The sequence below is a fragment of the Sander lucioperca genome, chromosome 22, assembly GCF_008315115.2.
Source record: "Sander lucioperca isolate FBNREF2018 chromosome 22, SLUC_FBN_1.2, whole genome shotgun sequence".
Taxonomy (NCBI): domain Eukaryota; kingdom Metazoa; phylum Chordata; class Actinopteri; order Perciformes; family Percidae; genus Sander; species Sander lucioperca.
The window spans coordinates 2,806,206-2,828,035 of NC_050194.1; the positions used below are offsets into that span (position 1 = coordinate 2,806,206).

General features: G+C 42.9%; 2 protein-coding genes across 4 annotated transcripts in view; one reads left to right on the plus strand and one right to left on the minus strand.

Moving 5' to 3' along the window:
* Positions 1-16,780, minus strand: LOC116059248 (microfibril-associated glycoprotein 4-like). Of its 2 annotated transcripts, XM_035997624.1 has the most exons (7): positions 16,777-16,780; positions 4,298-4,306; positions 3,777-3,932; positions 1,568-1,606; positions 1,328-1,424; positions 1,091-1,258; positions 1-274 (listed from the first exon to the last, which is right to left on the minus strand). In XM_035997624.1, the coding sequence occupies exons 2-7, from the start codon at positions 4,301-4,303 to the stop codon at positions 21-23; spliced, it is 720 nt and encodes a 239-aa protein (XP_035853517.1). In that variant the 5' UTR covers positions 4,304-4,306; positions 16,777-16,780; the 3' UTR covers positions 1-20. The 2 variants fall into 2 exon arrangements, with proteins under 2 accessions (XP_035853517.1, XP_031168080.1); XM_031312220.2 differs by lacking the exons at positions 3,777-3,932; positions 4,298-4,306; positions 16,777-16,780 and adding exons at positions 2,227-2,382; positions 2,749-2,855.
* The window catches only part of asah2 (N-acylsphingosine amidohydrolase 2), a 27,587-nt gene continuing 11,323 nt past the window's right edge, over positions 5,567-21,830 (plus strand). Inside the window, exons 1-10 of one of the 2 annotated variants that reach the window (XM_031312241.1) lie at positions 5,567-5,601; positions 8,647-8,781; positions 9,371-9,498; positions 13,852-13,995; positions 16,321-16,497; positions 17,446-17,573; positions 17,781-17,858; positions 20,517-20,637; positions 21,082-21,207; positions 21,319-21,405. In XM_031312241.1, coding sequence (XP_031168101.1) covers positions 8,652-8,781; positions 9,371-9,498; positions 13,852-13,995; positions 16,321-16,497; positions 17,446-17,573; positions 17,781-17,858; positions 20,517-20,637; positions 21,082-21,207; positions 21,319-21,405 — 1,119 coding nt within the window. In that variant the 5' untranslated portion in view covers positions 5,567-5,601; positions 8,647-8,651. The remainder of the gene's footprint in view (positions 5,602-8,646; positions 8,782-9,370; positions 9,499-13,851; positions 13,996-16,320; positions 16,498-17,445; positions 17,574-17,780; positions 17,859-20,516; positions 20,638-21,081; positions 21,208-21,318; positions 21,406-21,830) is intronic. The other variant, XM_031312242.1, reaches the window with a different exon arrangement.

Consider the following 21,830-nt stretch of genomic DNA (forward strand, 5'->3'; position numbering starts at 1 on the left):
TGTACTTTGGTCCTGGAGAACTACAGCACAGGACGGATCTTCATGCTGATGGTCTTCAGGGAGTAGTTGTTACCTTTCCAACGAAACCAATCCACTCCAACATAATTGACAGTGCTGTCAGCCCCCCAACGATAAACACCGTTTAGATTTGCTTGGTAACAGTTGCTGTACCAGAATGCCCCCAGGTGTGATCTGGCACAGTTTCCTGTAGAGGAGTCCTGGTCTTTGTCGAAGGTGGAGAACTTCTGTCCGTTGTGATAACTCAGGGAGTCTCCTACAGAAACACAACAAGTGAATAATCAGAACATTATGATACAACTAACTATGATATATATTTTTGGAGTGTATTTACTCCAGTAAATACCACAGTCAACTTCACTACCTACAGTAAGTATAACTAAATAATACAACTATTGAATTAACAACACTGGACTGGTGACGTTTAATGGCTATTATGGGATATATATTTAATTAAAACAATACATCTACAGATTGAGTCAGCTATAACACTTGTTTCAGTACTTCCCCCTTACCCCAATCCGTAATAGAATAAACATTTCTGTTACGCTGGGGAACAGAACAGACTCAAATGCAGATGCTCACAGTAAACAGGTTTATTGAGGATGGGGAAAAAGGGAGTGGGGAGGCAGACGCCAGGGACAGGTGAAAGGCAGTTAGGACGGTGAGGCAATAGGGGGCAAGGGTAGGATGGCGAGGGCAGGTAGGATGGCGAGGGAACCGGGAGCAAGGGTAGGATGGCGAGGGCAGGTAGGATGGTGAGGGAACTGGGAGCGAGGGCAGGTAAGATGGCGAGGGAACTGGGAGCTAGGATGGCGAAGGCAGTCGGGGCGAGGGTACTCAGGGGAGCCGTAGCCGGGGAGCCGAGGGAGAGACACTGGGGCTGGAGAGCAGGGGAAGCAAGGAGAGGCTGGTGGGGATGGAGACGGAGGCAGATTGGAGCGTGTTGACGAGGGAGGGGGTCATTGACAATGTTTGTTTAGTTGTTTAGGGACAAGTATGTGGCATGAACCAATGTCACACTCCACAACATTAATGGCTGAAATTCTCGTCCTTAATGTGGAAACCTCACCTGCTCCTCCATCAGTGAATCCAGAAACATGCAGTGTGTATCCGTAGGACTCTGGGTCGATGGAGAACGAGGAGTAACGAGCGAACGCTTTGTTTCCTTCAAAGTCCTCCATGTCGACCAGCAGCTCGTACCTTTTCCTCAGAGTCAGGTGGAAGAGAGACTCCAGACCTGAAAACAAACAAACATTTAGAAACAGTTTCATGAAGACATGACTGTTAGTTTGGTTTCATTTCTCACCGAGCCAGTACTCTCCAGCAGCGATACCAAAGCCGGTCTTGTATTGATCCCAGCCCCTGTAGAAGTTCACCGTGCCGTCCATCCTCCTCTGCATCACCTGGGGGGGACGGGATGGGGGGTTAACTAGCTAAACACACAAGATATCTGACAGCTCATGTTTCCAGACAACAAGGATTTTACTGGAATGTGATGTATTGTGAAGGAACTACAGGAAGTGTTGACTTCAGTTAAAATACTCACCGTCCACCGTCCTCCTTCAGAACCCATGTCACAGTACACCTACACACAAACACAGGTATTAGTTAATGTGACTGTGGGGGTTAACCATAGACTGTAAAAATAATGCTGGAGCTGCTGCCCCGCGACCCGACCCCAGATAAGCGGACGAAGATGGATGAATGAGATTCTGCAATTGTACAAGGTTCCATCTAACCTGGTGCATTATTAAAATTATTAGTTTACAAAATGTTTATTTAACACACAATGTTCAGCTCTACAGACTCTAAAATGATAATTGATTGACATTTCATTCAGATATCTTTAGGTGAAATTCCAAAGGACCCCTTTTAAAAATGGCCATGCCAGTTTTTCCCTCGCCATCAGTTTTTAATCCCGACCCCTTCCCAACAAGCTAGCATGACATAGTTGGTGCCAATGGTCTTCTAGTTTCATATGATACAGACGGATCGATTCTGGACAGAGCCTCTTAAAAGATGAATCTCAGGATTTAATGAATTGATTGTTGGAATATTTAAATAAAGATCAATTTGACTGGGGAAATCAAATATTTTTTAATCCAGCCCTAATCTGTTGTATCAGAAGCATCAGTCAGAACTTGTAACTCTTCACATTATTATCATCTGAAGTTCAACCTGCGTCCCAGAGAGGATGAAGTGTACCTGGACAGCAGACGTGGCTCCGATGGGATAGATGGTGTACACTCCACTGGGTCGACTGTTGTCATTATTATAAATGTCACTGCAGTCTCCCGGCAGAACGAGCGGCCGGCAGCTGGTCAACAGTGGAGCCAGCAGGAGGAGGACGAATGAAACCAACTGGAACAGAAGAGATGTCATTTAGGTTGATCAAGAACAAATTTCTGACTTTGGCCTCTGCAGCAGGATCAGGGAGACTCTGCTGTCGTTGATGCATTCTCATTTTGGTTGGTGCTGATTTGAAAACAAACTGTGCTGACATTGTACTCTATGTGGGTTTTTCCACAGGGTTCTCCCCCTGCTTTTGGTATCGCTCTTATGCAGAGCTAGAATACTCTGTAAAGCAAGATGAAGACTTTTGCTTTCTCTGTCCAAATTCTGGGGCCACAAATGATTAAATGTGCTTGTGCTGAACCTGTTAACATACTGAAATTACTGATTAACAATTAGACAAACCATCAGATATATATAAAGTTACAAACTTACCTTCATGGTCTGAAGATGAAGATCCTGATGTCAGTGTGTTTGGACGCTCTGTTGTCTTTGATGTCTCTGATATCTCTAGTGTCTCATGGTGTCTCTCCCTCTTATTTATTTTCTTAAAATTAATACATTACTGAATAACTGCTGTTTCACAATGATACAACAATAAACAATCCTTTTGATTACACAACATTGGCAGCACCAAAATCTGCTCACCAGCACTTTCGGGAACTCGCCTCCATTGAATGACCAACAAGACAAATTATTACTTTGGAGTAGATATGTTTTATGGCTGAGGTCATAGGTTGTGATGATTCATTATAACCTGACCCCTTTATTTATGTAAACACTTCTCAGTACAATCCAGTAGAACACTTAACTATGTACTCAGTAATACACAGAGAACTGAATTCATCCATTTCCAACAATGTCAACAAACATGGAAACAGTATTATTACTTGTAAAATTTGTTTCAACTGTAGTCACCCATCTCTTATCTATTGGTGAACTTTGGAGGGAGAGTTACAGTGATTTTATCAATTAGATAACAGCTGAACTGTGGATCTGAGCCGGTAAACAGACCTCAGATCAGACTCATGTCGTACCCATGTCACAGTACACCTACACACACACACACACACACACACACACACACACACACACACACACACACACACACACACACACACAGGTATTAGTTAATGTGACTGTGGGGGTTAACCATAGACTGTAAAAATAACGGACAAAATAATTGCCATCGGTTTTTAACCCCGGCCCCTTCCCAACAAGCTAGCACGACATATTTGGTGCCAATGGTCTTCTAGTTCTGGACAGAGCCTCTTAAAAGATGAACCTCAGGATTTAATGAATTAATTGTTGGAACATTTAAATAGAAATCGATTTGATTGGGGAAATCCATTTTTTTTAATCCAGCCCTAATCTGTTGTATCAGAAGCATCAGTCAAACTTGTAACTCTTCACATTATTATCATCTGAAGATCAACCTGCGTCCCAGAGAGGATGAAGTGTACCTGGACAGCAGACGTGGCTCCGATGGGATAGATGGTGTACACTCCACTGGGTCGGCTGTTGTCATTATTATAAATGTCACTGCAGTCTCCCGGCAGAAGGAGCTTCTGGCAGCTGGTCAACAGAGGAGCCAGCAGGAGGAGGAGGACTGAAACCAGCTGGAACAGAAGAGATGTTGTCATTTAGTTTGATCAAGAACAAATTTATGACTTTGGCCTCTGCAGCAGGATCAGGGAGACTCTGCTGTCATCGACGCATTCTCATTTTGGTTGGTGCTGATTTGAAAACAAACTGTGCTGACATCGTACTCTATGTGGGTTTTTCCACAGGGTTCTCCCCCTGCATTGGTATCTCTCTCATGCAGAGCTAGAATACTCTGTAAAGCAAGATAAAGACTTGCTTTCTCTGTCCAAATTCTGGGGCCACAAATGATTAAAATGTGCATGTGTTGAACCTGTTAACATACTGAAACTACTGATTAACAATTAGACAAACCATCAGATATATAAAGTTACAAACTTACCTTCATGGTCTGAAGATGAAGATCCTGATGTCAGTATGTTTGGACGCTCTGTTGTCTTTGATGTCTCTGATATCTCTAGTGTCTCATGGTGTCTCTCCCTCTTGTTTATATTCTTAAGATTAATAAATTACTGAATAACTGCTGTTTCACAATGATACAACAATAAACAATCCTTTTGATTACACAACATTGGCAGCACCAAAATCTGCTCACCAGCACTTTCGGGAACTCGCCTCCATTGAATGACCAACAAAACAAATTATTACTTTGGAGTAGATATGTTTTATGGCTGAGGTCATAGGTTGTGATGATTCATTATAATCTGACCCCTTTATTTATATAAACACTTCTCAGTACAATCCAGTAGAACACTTAACTATGTACTCAGTAATACACAGAGAACTGAATTCATCCATTTAATTTCATTTATTATACAGGAAAGGTAAAAGTAACATTAAGTTACAACAGATACGGGCCTGACTCAGTTTAAAAACATAGAACTTTGAACACAGTAGTGGCACATGAAGACAGAAACATTTGTACAGGACATTAGCATGGGATAGACAGATACAAACAACTAACGGTAGAAACACGTCTTTAGTTAGCATGGGATAGACAGATACAGACAACTAAAAACAACAATACAGACAAGCCTTGGACAAGACTTGGACAATACATGAACAATCGATGTGTGCAAGTGTAACTGTTGAGAAGGAACAGTTTGTGTGCCTTTTTGAAATACGTGATGGATGATAGTGCTCTGATGTGATGGGGAATGTCATTCCAAATGTTGGTGTATGCATGAAAAAAGGATTTCTGACCAGAGTTGTTTTTGTATGGGGGGGACTGGAATGAGTGCCTGTGAGACTGGCCTAGTGAGGCGTACTGGTGTCATATTGTGTGTCGGGAGAAGTGCAGCAAGTGCTGGTGAACTGCTATTTTGAATCTGAAAATAAAATGCAATAGGGTGGCTGTTTATGTAGTTCTGGTAAGTCAGCGCGTTTGAGCGTGTGAGTGCAATGCAGTGGTGAGACCACTTTGGAAGATTACTGTGGATCTTGAGAGCTCGATTATATATTCGTGCTATTGGTTCAGTAATTCATCCATTTCCAACAATGTCAACAAACATGGAAACAGTATTATTACTTGTAAAAGTTGTTTCAGCTGTAGTCACCCATCTATTATCTATAAGTGAACTTTGGAGGGAGAGTTAGAGTGATTTTATCAGTTAGATAACAGCTGAACTGTGGATCTCAGATCAGACTCAACACAAACACACTTTCAACCCTCGTTCTTCCCAGAAGGTGAGTTCGATCATGTATTCTTAAGCCAGATTCTGATTGATTTTAGGTTTGAACTAATGGTCCTCTGTATTTTCTCTCTGGGGCTCAGTGGGAACAGACTTTTAGATCAGTATGAGCTGTAGGAAGTTTGTTTTTCATTATGTAGTGATTTATGGTAGCTGGGCTGTTAAACGTGAGGCTGGGATTAGAATAATAGTTTTTCCGATTTAAATTGGCCTAATTTGATTGCTCCGATATCGATTTATGATGTGAGGAATCCATGTCATGCTAAATAACGCTCCAAAGTTAGGCTAAATTTGGGCAAGAGAAATACTGGCATGACCAGTTTCACAGATGTATGTCTTTAAGTTTACCGTCTCTGCACTGAAGAAGCACGTGTACAGTATATTGTACAGCAGGGATCAATGTTAAGGTTTTTTTTCACTTGCCCACAAGTACAATTTTTAGTCAGGCAAGTGAAAAATAATTACACTTGCCCGAAGTCGATTTTTACAAAAGAAAATGTATTAGTGGTTATTAAAGGTGCACTATGAGTTCCTGCATGGTCACTTCTGTAGACGTTCCAAGTAAAGTTCAAACAAAACGGAGCAAGCTCGCCCCTCCCCCCATGTTTCCGTAACTGTCATGACTAACTGACTCTGTCACTAACCCCCACCCCCTCCCCCAACCATCTTGTCCGTAATTGGCTGGAGTGGCTTGTTGTATTTTGGTGCCTATCCTGTGCCTCTAGTGTTTGACGTTTACGACCCCTGTGTTGTCTCCCCAGACCGGGCTTTATCACAGTGTGTTCAGGGGGCAGGCAGCTGCGGATCAAGGAGAGATGACTACCATTTGAGACAAAAATGAAATTGCGCTGAAACCATGCAGGAACTCATAGTGCACCTTTAAAGGTCCCATGACATGGTGCTCTTTGGATGCTTTTATATAGGCCTTAGTGGTCCCCTAATACTGTATCTGAAGTCTCTTTATATAGACCTTAGTGGTCCCCTAATACTGTATCTGAAGTCTCTTTTATATAGACCTTAGTGGTCCCCTAATACTGTATCTGAAGTCTCTTTTATAAAGGCCTTAGTGGTCCCCTAATACTGTATCTGAAGTCTCTTTTATATAGACCTTAGTGGTCCCCTAATACTGTATCTAAAGTCTATTTTATATAGGCCTTAGTGGTCCCCTAATACTGTATCTGAAGTCTCTTTTATATAGACCTTAGTGGTCCCCTAATACTGTATCTGAAGTCTCTTTTATAAAGGCCTTAGTGGTCCCCTAATACTGTATCTGAAGTCTCTTTTATAAAGGCCTTAGTGGTCCCCTAATACTGTATCTGAAGTCTCTTTCCCTAAATTCAGCCTTGGTGCAGAATTACAGCCACTAGAGCCAGTCCCACAATGAGCTTTCCTTAGGATGTACCATTTCTGTGTCTGTAGCGATTGAGGAGGAGAGAGGGGGGGGAAGGTGGAGGGTGGGGGTGTGGCCTTGACCAACTGCCACTTTGCTTGTTTGAAAGCCATGATGTCTCTTTCTCATGGGTGGGCCAAATTCTCTGGGTGGGCAAAGCAGAGAAAGGGGAGGTAACCTTTCCCCTTATGACCTCATAAGGATCAAGATTCCTGATCGGCCCATCTGAGCTTTCATTTTCTTAAAGGCAGAGCAGGATACCCAGGGCTCTTATCACCATTTCTAGCCACTGGGGGACCATAGGCAGGCTAGGGGAACTCATATTAATGTTAAAAAAACCTCATAAAGTGACATTTTCATGCCATGGGACCTTTAAATAACAACAAAGCCCTCTTAGCTGCCTTCAAGCGAGATGCTGCTTGATTTTATCTTGGTACTCTAGCATTTGTTTTCTGAATGAAGACATTCCTTTAAACTAGGTTTTATATATTTTATCTGCCTTGGACTCAAACTTGCGGCAAACTTTGCAAAACATTGTAGTTGTTTCATCGACATCCTCTACTGCCTCCCAAGAAAAGTCCATCCAGGACGCTTAAACACTTTTTTTGCTTTAGCTTGTACTTGACCAAACGGGCAAGTGGGTTGTTATATTTACTTGCCCAATGTGGTATTTTCCTTGCCCCAGGCCATCGGGCAACCCTTATTGTTGAACCCTGTACAGACACTTTTTCTGTCTCTATGTTACTGCTTTGGGGTCAAATAATTTAATAATGCATTAAGTTAGAGGGATCCTTGTACAATTTACAGCGTTAGTTCTCTGAGAAGCTTTCATATCCAAGACGAACTGGTATGGTAAAGATTTCATGTATTAATGTAAGAAAGTTTACAGACTCTTCACACAACAACCTTTTGGTGATATTTCCTTGTTTACATTGTCTCTGATCTGACATGCCAATAATATGACGCAAAATCACACCCTCAGGTGTAATATTGTGATTATACAACAACGGTTACCTACAAGATATAGAGATAAAAAGATAGAAATATATAAACTGTAGCAACAGTCCTTGCCTGTTAGGCAGGTTACCTTCTTAAGCTAACGTTAGCTTCATAGAGATTGTGGAATTTCCTGGAACTGAATAAATACTGCACATATAAACAGCAAACGGCTCTCCTATAGTCAAAAAACGATTTATGGTCCCTTCCTGTTTAGTCAGCCTAAGCCTAAGTTAGGCTAACGTTAGCTGTTGGAGCCAAAATTATGATTTCAATATTAACTTTTATTTTGATAAATTGTGCATAAATGCAGTGACATTCACAGTAAACTAGACTCATTGTAAACTGACCATTTTTGAGTTTGAGTGATAAAGAAAAAGAAAAATAAACGTGAAAACAGTGGAGTTATTTTGAGTCTTGTTTAAGCGCGTCGACCAAGGCGCATTCCTAAGGACAAAAAGGGGGCAAAAACGTCAGAAAGTTGCTCCCACATTAGCTTTGTAGAGATCGTAGGATTTCTGTGGATCCTAACATAAACATAAACCATAGGCTTGTTGCGTTATCCAGGAGACTCCTGAGTTTCTGTGTTGATGATTAAAAGAAAAAATTGAAGTCTTCACCACTCACTCAGTGTTTTCCCTCCGGTGCCGACAGACGATATGGCCTGCAGGAAAAAGGTGTGTTGTGGTGCTTCTGTTCTGGAGGTGACGCTGGCCGTGCTGTTCACCCTCATGACGGCCATTAGCGTAACACTGATCGCAGTGATGGCTACCCGGAAAACAGACACAGGTAAGAACACACACACACACATATTTACATCTAGAACCATAAAATTAGTTGGATACATGGTTAAACCTCATTGGCTCTTACCAGTGTTATCTCCACGTGTACTTCACACGTCCACAGCAATCCCACCAATCAGTCCCAAAACGTCCCAGTAAGAGAGGAAATGCCCTAAACATATTCCTTGTAAATCTTTACAATCATTCCCTGAAAGAACCAAGCAGACTTGTCTTGTTGCACCGTCCACATCTTCTTCTAAACTTGACATTTTCAGCGTGTAGCTCGCTGCCTCAGTTTGTTGTTTCCCGAAGCGAAGTGGCTTTGAGATTGGCAACACACAACACGCAATTATCCTGAAAATGTACTTCCCCTAAAACCAGACATTATGGTTGTTTACGAATAAATACGCAAATGCATACCACGAAAATTCGCATTGACTGTGATGGATTATCTCTCTGCAGCAGGTGTCAAGTCACTGGGTTAGTTTTCATACTTAGACTATAGGAAGTCACTCTAAAAACTGATGATAGTTTGGAAAACGATAACGGTACGGCCCTCTAAAACTAACAGCTACTCTTCTCGCTTGTGCTATTAGGCTCGGAGCCGACCCTTCCTCCAAGTCCGGAGCCGACCGTTCCTCCAAGTCCAGAGCCTCCGCACAAACCCTACCTGATTGGGGTGGGCCGAGCCGACTGCACCGGGCCTCCAGCTGAAATCCCTCTGGTCAGTGCCAAAACACACACACACCAGACACTGATTCTGCCTTCAAAGCCTCCTGCCACACGACTTCTTCTGAGAACAACTTGACCTAGAGATAATAGCTACACCCAGGTGTCCACATACAGATGATAACGACTGCCAGGTATTCAAGTAGAGACATAGAGAGGCAGAGTTTTGGACAGAGGATAAACAAGCAGAACTACTTTTGAGCGAGCTAGAGGTGCAACAGGCATAACAGTCCCTCCAGAAAAACGTGATTATGCGATTGCATAATTCAATGCATAATCAGCCAAAGTCTGCATATTTATGCAGGGGGCGAATTTTTTCAAATACGCTGCACTTTCGCCGCATAAATTGCCGATTTCCGCGCAAAATATGCGGGGCTTGCATGATTTCATAATCCCGGCATTTTCGTTGCAAAAAAATCACACATATCTTAGCAGAAAGTTGAAAAATGTTGCGTTTACTTCACACAAGAGCAGCGGGAACGTTATGAAGTGACGCAATTACGCAACGTGAACATCAATGAAAAGCTGCAAACCCCGCGATGAAGCCACGATGAAACCGCAATTTTTGCAAGTTCCCGCAATTTCATCGCATAAAATTGCATAAATATCCCGCATATTCCATTGCATTTTTTAAGAAAACATGCCACATAATCAAGCATTTTTGCCCGCAACAATCACAAAATACTCTGCCTTTTTCTGGAAGGACTGGCATAAACTGCCGCTTAATGTAAATAAAACCAAAGAAATGATTTCTGACCCCAGGTCTATAGGAGATCAATGCACACTCCAGATTGAAGGTGTACTTGTTGAGCAGGTACAACATATAAGTATTTAGGTATACAATTAGACTGTCAGTTGCAGTGGTCCCATCAAGTGGAGGGTGTTTGCTCAAAGATAATTCAGCGTCTATATTTTTTTAAGACGACTTAGAGTTCATGGAGTGGACAAAGATATCATGCTACTGTTTTACAAGGCAGCCATTGAATCTATTGTTCGTTATTGCATTATGTCTCGGTTCGGTAACCTGTCCTTTAAATTAAAATCACAGCTCTAAAACTTGATAAAAAGGGCTGGAAAATAATTGGCCAAAGGCCACCTACTCCTCTTCAGGAGCTCTTCGAGGAGGCGGTGAGGAAACAGGGTCTCAAAATCACCCACGACCCAAATCACGTCGTGTATAGTGAGTTTGAGCTGATGCCTTCAGGTTACCAAACTGCAAGCTTAACAGGTACAAATTCTCACTTGTGCCGCTTTTAATAAAATTAATTAATGAATAATAAGAGATAAGATGTGTGTGTGTGTGTGTGTGTGTGTGTGTGTTGGCTGCAGTGATGTATGTGTGACTAATATTACTAAATAATATTTGTGGTACTTACCATTATGGTTATAGGATGTGCAATGCCTGACAGGGTACTGGTGCTATATATATATATATATATATATATATATATATATATATATATATATGCTATATTATATTTGATATGGTATTATGCAATTGGGCATTGTGCAATAGAGAATTTATTGACCACAGCATGTCAAGCATCTAAATAAAGTGCAATACGAGGGGGGAGGATGTGTTATGGGTTCTTCTGATTGTGGGGAAAGGTGGGTGGGTGGGGGGGGGGGGTATGGTGTGAGGTTTATTAGATGTTCATTGAAGCATTGGATGAGATAATGTATGATTTTGTTTCTATGTAGGTTGACTGTGTTTATTGTGTGTTTATGCACGATTTGTTGCCAGTTAGTTTCTTCTCTGTTTTATCTCTACTAGAAATGCAGCTGTAGCTAGTATCTCACTATAACTACCATCATTCTTATTTTAAGATGCTACAAATGATATCCAGCTACAAAAAAGTTTGAACAGAAGTACAGAGAGTGGTTTCTATGCAGATAATACACCGTCTCGTCTCATTGATGGAAACTGGCAGCTTTCAGAACGCTGCAGACTGGAGCGTTGCAAGTACAGTGGTGCTCATAAGTTGAGTAAAAAGAGGAATAATAAAAAAAAAATAATCTTTTGGAAATTGATCTTGATGCCTTAATAAAAAAAATGAGGAAAAATCCAACCTTTAAAGACACCAATTTTCTTTGTGAATGAATAATGTATCGTAAATAAATAAATGTTCTTCCTTAAAATACAGGGAGCATAAGTAAGTACACCCCTATGTTAAATTCCCATAGAGGCAGGCAGACTTTTATTTTGAAAGGCCAGTTATTTCATGGATCCAGGATACTATGCATCCTGATAAAGTTCCCTTGGCCCCCACATCATCACATACCCTTCATCATACCCCCACATCATCACATACCCTTCACCATACCCCTACATCATCACATACCCTTCACCGTACCCCCACATCATCACATACCCTTCACTGTACCCCCACATCATCACATACCCTTCACCATACCCCACATCATCACATACCCTTCACTGTACCCCCACATCATCACATACCCTTCACTATACCCCCACATCATCACATACCCTTCACCATACCCCACATCATCACATACCCTTCACCATACCCCCACATCATCACATACCCTTCACCATACCCCCACATCATCACATACCCTTCACCATACCCCACATCATCACATACCCTTCACCGTACCCCACATCATCACATACCCTTCACCATACCCCACATCATCACATACCCTTCACTGTACCCCCACATCATCACATACCCTTCACCATACCCCCACATCATCACATACCCTTCACAATACCCCCACATCATCACATACCCTTCACCATACCCCACATCATCACATACCCTTCACCATACCCCACATCATCACATACCCTTCACCATACCCCACATCATCACATACCCTTCACCATACCTAGAGATTGGCATGGGGTACTTTCCATAAAATCATCTCTCAAAGCAAATCAAACCAGTTATTAGGCTAACTGAAATAAAACCATGCCAGTCTCTAGGTATGGGAATTTAACATAGTTTTTTTTTAAATTAAGGCATTACGATCAATTTCCAAAAGATTATTTTTTTATTCCTCTTTTTAGTCAACTTTAGCATGGCTTCATAAACTTATGAGCTTATGAACTCGTCTCATTGTGAATCTTTGCTCTGAACTGGGTTTAAGACTTCGTCGAGACATTAGCCCTTTTTCCTCGATGTGTGTAATTCTTTATTTGTCATTCATGATTGCATGTATGGGTCTAATTCTGATTTCAAAGTGGGTTGACTGAGCATGTTTCTGGACACATGGCAACACTTTCCCATTGAAAGTACCCTGTTTACCCTTAAAGATACATACTTCCCGTGCTTATATACGGTGTATTTCTGAAGAGAACTGCATATAACCTGGACTTCAGCACACTGAGGACTTCAGGAAAACACACAAACACACTTTTGAACTGCAGGGAATCAAACTCCAAAGTCTCCAGCTCAAGGCCGGGCAGTTCCCGTCTGACTGGGTGTGTTTGGACTGATAATCTTTATGGCTTCTCTGATGAAATCTGAGATATTATCACACTGTCACATTCTTAGTCTGCAGCCAGAGGATTATGAACATGTGTATTTTATCTAAACTTATCTGTATTAACTGCAGGAAGAAACACACAATCTCCAGCATGCTGACACTAACGATACAAAGCCCTGTTTCATGTCTACCTGAGTTAGGTTGATATGGAAACAATGATCAAAAACTTGAACCATGACCTCAACACAACTCCAATCTGCATAAAGGGCTTGCAGAGACTGTATTACCTGCGCATTGATAGCTTTATTTGTTACCTATTGAGTCCATTTCAAGCATTAGTTTGATTTGTTGCTTACAGTGCAAAACAAAAAGCATCTGTTAAACATTGTAAAAGTGGCACGCAGCAGCTTTCTTTAACAGATGTCTACGACAGACATGTTTTGCAGAAAGCACAGTCAATCTTAGCCGTCTCTGAACACCCACTCTTGGGAGGAATTAGTTTTTCTCCCTTCTCGGCGGAGATACAGTTTGGGTAAAAAAAGCAATCAGTTTAAACTTTCCTTTGTGCAATAGACCTGGGTTCATGTGCCGTTTTAGTGTCATGTCAGTTAAACGTACGTGCCGACCCAGAGCGTCAAGAAGTGGTGCCAAGAATCCCGACCAAGCGTGTCTAAATCAGACGCTTTTTGCGTCGATAACAAACGCCAAAGGCTTCTGACCAAGCGTCGCTTTTTAATGTGCAGGGAGTGAGAATGTGTTGAATGGTAAAATATCTTGTTTTATGCGTCATTGGCAATCAACCTAGTGTATGATTTAGGTGTGATGACGTGTTGATCTACACGTTGTAAAGAGGATGTTCTACTACCAAGTTGTGTATCTGTGTGTTTTTCAGATGGGTTATGCCAACCCTGAGCAGACGGCTGCAGGCATACACACTCGCCTGTACAGCCGAGCCTTCATCATCGACGACGGGAGGCGGAGAGTCGTGTTCGTCACCGCAGATGTAGGAATGATATCACAAAGGCTACGACTGGAGGTGAACACACACACAAACACACACAAAGTACACATAAACTGTGGAAGAAGTATACAGATCCTGAAGTATAAGTATTGCTATCACAGCAAGGTTTAAAGGTGCTCTAAGTGATGTCACACGTTTTTTAGGTTACAACATTTTTTGTCGCATACAGCAAACATCTCCTCACTATCCGCTAGCTGCCTGTCCCCTGAACACACTGTAAAAAACATCTCCTCACTATCTGCTAGCTGCCTGTCCCCTGAACACACTGTAAAAGTGTCTCTGTAGACAGCCCAGGCTCCACAAACGGCAACAAAAACAAACTGCGCCAACCTGCACCACCAAACATAACAAACAGTCTTCCAGCGTTCCAGCTAATAACCAACAATAAGGATTTGGGGGGTTAGGGTTGGGAGGTTAGTGCGTGGAAGGGAGGGGGAGGGGACGGGATGAGGAGGAGGGAGGGGCGAGCTAGCCTCCATTTTGTTTGACAATACTTCGAACGTCAACAAGAAGTGACGTCACCCAACATCGCTTAGAGCACCTTTAACCTTACGGTACAATTCTACTTGCCCAAAGTCAGTTTTTACTGGTTGCTTACTGTGGATTTCCACTGGATGCGGAACATCTGTGGACCGGCTCCGCTGCAGTACGGCTGCGTGCTCCGCCGTCCGTCAATACCCACTACGTCCAGATTTGTTGCGGCACGGCTGCGGCCATGACTGACAGCTGTAGTCACGAGGACCCACGAGATCTCAGGAATTCACGTAGAATAGAACTAAAACACAAAATAAAACACAAAACCAACAACAGTTAGTTTCCTGTCCCCCACTATCTGCCGTGTGCTGAATTGCTGCGGAGCTCTCCGGCGTCCGGCAACAATAGAAACTCTGGTATCTGCTCCGGAGGGCTGGGACCGCCGGAGCTGGGACGGAGTCGGGACGCAGACGTTCTGCAGTCAGTGGAAATACACACACTGACTTTAATGGAAACCTAATGACTCTGTGGACGTTCCGGAGATGTTACGCATCCAGTGGAAAATGCCGGTTAGTAGGTCAATTGCACTGGAGTGAGAAGAGAACGGTTTTGCAAATACAAACAGGGCAATGGCCATCCAATTAACGCTTGTGTTGTCTTCCCGTCGACCAGGTAACTTTCTGTTTTTCTGGGTCAAAATTGAAAATACAAACTTTTTTTTCAATGTTTTGGTCATCTTTTTTGTCACTTTTTTCCATTTGTTTTGTCACTATTTCCAAAGTTTTTGTCGATTTCTTTCTGCGCTTTTTGACATTTTTGAATCTTTTTTCAAAGTTCTTTTATCATTTTTTGTTTTTTCAAATGCTATGAAATTGAATAAAAAACCCAAATTCAATGAAAGTAGTGAACTGATCATTTATCTAACTTGTTAAGAGCGTTGTAGGGAACCATCCACGTTATTTTTTTTGACAATTTGGTTGAAAGAAACCCCAAATTTCTGATATAGAAACTTTTTGAAAAGGACAACAGGATGGTTAAATGGATCTTTGTTTGAGTGATCTGATACTGATTAATAAGATCTGCCTTTTCACCATGGATGTATACGTAAAAAATACTGTTAACAAACTTTTGGGGGTCAAGTCTTAATGTCACATTACCTGGTGCATTATAAAAACATATTTGAGGGTTGCTTCTTGCTATTAAGTTCTCTGAGAATCTCTTTTATATCCAAGATGAACTGGTTTTGGAACTTAAATTGCTTCTAACCTAATTGATATTGATTTAGGAAATCATTGATGATACCCAGCCCTAAACACAGCAGTGGAAACATTGACTCTACTAGAATTACAAATACATTTTGTGGGATTGAAGAGATTTTGAGAGGCCTCAGAGATACAAAAAGGAGGAGAACGTAAAGTCTAAAATATGTCTCAGACTTTATCAAACTCTAATGAAATAAGCTACAATCTAAAATGTTTTAATTTTCCCACAATGATTGCTTCTTACTTGTACAATTTACAGCAGAAGTTATCTGAGAATCTCTTTTATATCCAAGATAAACTGGTATTCTAAATGTCCCTAACCTGATTGATGGTGACTGGAAATGTAATCGAATTGGGACCTTTAATCAGAATCTATTTGGTAAATCATTGGCAATACCCAGCCCTACAAAGAAATAATGTGTCTGTCTGTCTGTGTGTGTGTGTGTGTGTGTGTGTGTGTCTGGCTCTGTGTGTGTGTGTGTGTGCGTCTGTGTGTGTGTGTCTGTCTGTCTCTCTCTCTGTGTGTTTGTGTCTGTGTGTGTGTGTGTGTGTGTGTGTGTGTGTCTGTATCTGTGTGTGTGTGTGTGTGTGTGTGTGTGTGCAGGTTTTGCAGGCGCTGAAGGTGAAGTACGGGGATCTGTACCGACAAGATAACGTAGTTCTGAGTGGGACTCACACTCATTCTGGACTGGCCGGATACTTCCAGTACACACTGTTCATGATCACCAGTAAAGGGTACATCAAGGCGTCCATCGAGCCGCTGGTCAAAGGCATCGTCAAGGTGTGTGTGTGTGTGTCTGTGTGTGTGTGTGTGTGTGTGTCTGTGTGTGTGTGTGTGTGTGTGTGTGTCTGTGTGTAATTTATTGATTGGTCTACACACAATACAGCTGCACACAAGTTTACATTTCCGTTCCCTCTGTTCTCATTTTACTTAAAGTAAGTATAAGTCTAATTCATGTAACTTAAAGGTTTTTTTTTCAACCTGGACTCTATGTCTCCATGTTTGTGTGTCTGAGTGTCTGATGGAACAACAATCTCTGAAACTGGTCCAGTATTAAACCAGAACCAAGATGTAATGTAACCCTACAGGACTAATGTTCAGCATCAGTCAGCGTCCACTAAAAGTTCTATTGTTGCCGCTGACAGACTCAGATTATTATTCAAAGTGTCTGACAACATTATGGGATGGATCCCTACAGAGATAGACCTTTTAGTTAAAGAGTAAGATCCTTTTAGTTTAACATCAAACAGCCCCGAAATCACCATCACCAAACACACCAAACTCCATGTAAATAATCATTACTTTTATCAGCGTAAATCACACTTCATTCAAAGTGGACAGAAACTAAATAAAACTATCAAAAGCCATCTTGGTTCATCTTTCCACTGTTCCAACAATCATCACTCTGGTTTGGTTGAAATAAACCCTTAATTCACCCATTTACATGTGGAGATATGCTGGCTCTATACACGCTAAAAGTCCTGATTATTTACATGGAGTCTGGTGGAAATATGCTGGCTCTATGCACGCTAAAAGTACTGATTATTTACATGGAGTCTGGTGGAAATATGCTGGCTCTATACACGCTAAAAGTAGTGATTATTTACATGGAGTCTGGTGGGTTTGGTGAAGGATACGGATTAAACCTTGTTTCGAGAGTATATTCTAATCTGTACATAACCCAACGTAACATAAACTGCATTTCTGAAAGTCTAACCTTTTTTCCAGAGCATAGACATAGCCCACAGTAACATGAAGCCAGGCAGGATTTACAGGAGCCGAGGAGAGCTGGACGGCAGCAGCCTGAACAGAAGTCCTCACTCCTACTTGAATAACCCTGAGGACGAGAGACACAGGTACACTGTTACATGGGTAGGAGGGGGAACGGCACACGCTGTTTGTTTAACGTCACTAGTACGAAAAATACAAGTATGAACCTGAAAATGGGCATGATAAGGTACCTTCAATTCTGTTTCTATTTCAGGGAGAAAATGTATTCCTAAACTTTCCTTCCGACATGTAAAGAGATCCTTAAAGAGAGTTGTTGTGTTTGATCCCGTCAGGTATAAGTGGAACACAGATAAACAAGTGCTGGTGCTGAAGTTTACGGGTCTGGACGGAGACGGCATCGGTATGCTCAGGTAAAAACACACATTCCTTAACAACAAGACAGTGACTGTTTACATGCACATGATATTCCACCTTTGTCCACCACATGTGTGATATGACGGTATTATTTAGGTCTTAGCATTCTTTGGACATGTATACAGCGTTGCATGAATACGTCAGCTGTTTGGGAGGAGTTAGTAACTCCTTCAACTGCACGGCTTCCAGGAAGGCTGCTCTCTGTATCCTCTATCCTATAGCTCCTCCGTGATCCCTCCTCGATGATCCCACCTTGCTCCTCAATGATCCCTCCTCAGTGCTCGCTCTTCGCTCCTCAATGCTTGGTCCTCAGGCAGAAATAAGAGTTTTGAGACGGCCTTCACAGAGGAGGAATCAAATAAGGGCCATGAGATGCAGCCTGTGTCTCAATCTGGGTTTTTACTGCAGTTTATGACAGTTTTCGGCCTCTTACCTGTTTACAGCTTACGGTCAGCTCTGTCTCTCCACCATGCATCTCTACCTCAGCCCTGCATCTCTACCATAGCCCTGCATCTCTACCATAGCCATGCATCTCTACCATAGCCCTGCATCTCTACCATAGCCATGCATCTCTATCATAGCCCTGCATCTCTACCATAGCCCTGCATCTCTACCATAGCCATGCATCTCTACCCTAGCCCTGCATCTCTACCGCAGCCATGCATCTCTACTGCAGCCCTGCATCTCTACCGCAGCCCTGCATCTCTACCGCAGCCATGCATCGCTACCATAGCCCTGCATCTCTACCATAGCCATGCATCTCTACCATAGCCCTGCATCTCTACTGTAGCCCTGCATCTCTACCATAGCCCTGCATCTTTACCATAGCCTTGCATCTCTACCATAGCCATGCATCTCTACCATAGCCCTGCATCTCTACCATAGCCTTGCATCTCTACCATAGCCATGCATCTCTACCATAGCCCTGCATCTCTACCTCAGCCTTGCATCTCTACCATAGCCATGCATCTTTACCATAGCCCTGCATCTCTACTGCAGCCCTGCATCTCTACCATGGCCCTGCATCTCTACTGCAGCCCTGCATCTCTACCATGGCCCTGCATCTCTACTGCAGCCCTGCATCTCTACCATAGCCATGCATCGCTACCATAGCCCTGCATCTTTACTGCAGCCCTGCATCTCTACCATAGCCATGCATCTCTACCCTAGCCCTGCATCTCTACCATAGCCATGCATCTCTACTGCAGCCCTGCATCTCTACCGCAGCCCTGCATCTCTACCGCAGCCATGCATCGCTACCATAGCCCTGCATCTCTACCGTAGCCCTGCATCTCTACCATAGCCTTGCATCTCTACCATAGCCATGCATCTCTACCATAGCCCTGCATCTCTACCTCAGCCCTGCATCTCTACCATAGCCATGCATCTTTACCATAGCCCTGCATCTCTACCATAGCCTTGCATCTCTACTGCAGCCCTGCATCTCTACCATGGCCCTGCATCTCTACTGCAGCCCTGCATCTCTACCATAGCCATGCATCGCTACCATAGCCCCGCATCTCTACTGCAGCCCTGCATCTCTACCGCAGCCATGCATCTCTACCACAGCCCTGCATCTCTACCATGGCCCTGCATCTCTACTGCAGCCCTGCATCTCTACCATAGCCCTGCATCTCTACTGCAGCCCTGCATCTCTACCATAGCCATGCATCGCTACCATAGCCCTGCAACTCTACCATAGCCCTGCATCTCTACCATAGTCCTGCATCTCTACCTCAGCCCTGCATCTCTACCATAGCCATGCATCGCTACCATAGCCCTGCATCTCTACCATAGCCCTGCATCTCTACCATGGCCCTGCATCTCTACCATAGCCCTGCATCTCTACCATAGCTCTGCATCTCTACCATGGCCCTGCATCTCTACCATAGCCATGCATCTCTACCGCAGCCCTGCAAAATGTTGACTGTAAACTGTCAACTGTCACAAACTTCAGTTAAAACAAACTGAAACGCAGATTCTGAATGCGCTGTCTACATGTCCAAAGAATGCTTCTTCTAAAACCATAATAACACCGGCATATCACACTTTCTCCTTATCAGAAAATGCTATATTGGGAAAAAGGCTTTTTTAAAGAATATCCAAACAGAATATGCCAGTTACTAGCCTAGAAATCTAGACCACCCTGGCAGCAGCAAATGTAATTTGCAGCCAGGGTCATCTAGCAACTATCCGTTGGCTTGGGAGCTGGAAAAACCCAACTCTAGTCAGACCAGTCACATTGTGTATAGAGTCAGTGGGCGGGGCTTAACATAATGATGGCAGAGTTGCGACGGTTCCGCGTGAATTCCCTGCTACTTGAAAACAAAGAAAATGGTTGCTGCTGCTGGTGAACAGCGGTCTTTGGAATCGGCTTTGGCCGCAACTCTGGAAGACTTGGAGTTCAGCTTTTCTTTGAGAAAAGAGCAAAGAACGGCACTGAAGTCATTCTTATAAAAGGATGTGGGGCTGGCTTGTCAGGCTAGCCAGTTACATGACCTGCATCAAATTCTGAATATTGTCATATTCGGGATAATAGTGAAATATTATTGTCATGTAAACATATTCACTGTTCCAGCTATTTAATTTAAAATTAATAAAGTCTTACCTCCCATTGGTCTGACTGTCCGTATGACTCCGTCTCTTCCCGACAGCTGGTTCGCTGTCCACGCCGTCAGCATGAACCTCACCAACCGTATGGTGAGCAGCGACAACATGGGCTACGCCTCCTACCTGCTGGAGCAGGACAAGAACCCCGGACAGCTACCTGGACAGGTGACAGGACCAAAGAGTTCACCACATTTCATTTATTTATTTATAACAGGGGGGTCAAACTCAGTTTCACTAAGGACTCAGAAAATCACATCAAGAGCCAGACATGTAGAGTTTATTCACCGACTGCATTGTTGCATTTCTCATTTAGTATTCTCATTTACAGTTTGGTCGACGTAACGCTCTAAAAATATTCCTTAGCCATCGTAGAGTTCAGCTAATCATTTTTAAAAGCAGGCTACCACACAACAACCTGTTTCACAGCCTGAATATGCAAGCTCTCTGGTTCTGTGGGGGGATTTCTGAGTCTCAAACTCGCCAAATCTGCCAAATCTTTTTGCATGTCCCGCAGCTCCGTCAAAACTAGACCTGGCGGGTATTTTTAGCGGAGCGGAGAGCTGGTGGAATCACAAACATTGTCTTGAGTGGCCTTGTGTGTGTTTTCAGGGAGGCTTCGTTGCTGGCTTTTCCTCCAGTAACCTTGGTGACGTCAGTCCGAACACCAAAGGGCCTCACTGTGCAAACACCGGATTGCCCTGCGACTACCTGAACAGCTCCTGTCCTGTTGGAGGGGTAAACACACACACACACACACACACACACACACACACACACACACACACACACACACACACACACACACACACACAAACCCAGTAAACAGGAAGTGTGTGTGTCTGTCAGACTAAGATGTGTATGGCGTTTGGACCGGGAGACGACATGTTCGACAGCACAAGGATCATCGGCCACAACATCTACAGCAAAGCCAAGGTAACCTACCATCTCATTAGTATTCATACCACTGGTTAATTTAAATACATAATGCACTCACGTTTCACTGACTCACTAACCTGTTCATTCTGAGGCTACATCCACACCGCCACATTTCAAAAAGTGGCGTTTTGAGACCAAAATGATCTCCGTCTGCACGAGAGTTTTAGCTCTAGTAGCAGAACTAATCCGTCTGACATCACAGATCACATGACCAATCACACATACGTATTCTTTCCAACGTTTTTGTCCCTTTTTCTAAACTTTTTTTGACTTAATAAAAAAGTTAGTCTCCATTTTGGAAAAGCAGCATTAAAAAGATCAAAAGGTTGAATCTGGTTATTGGTTAATCACCCAATCCTGTGTCTTCACAACTGACAAAATGTGTGTGTGTGTGTGTGTGTCTGTGTGTGTGTCTGTTTGTG

Coding starts and splice junctions, on each gene's coding strand:
- LOC116059248 (XM_035997624.1), bottom strand. Junction 1,425..1,567: donor CTGAAGGAGGACGGTGGACG/GTGAGTATTTTA, acceptor CGTCCCCCCCAG/GTGATGCAGAGGAGGATGGA. Junction 1,259..1,327: donor TGCTGGAGAGTACTGGCTCG/GTGAGAAATGAA, acceptor GTTTGTTTTCAG/GTCTGGAGTCTCTCTTCCAC.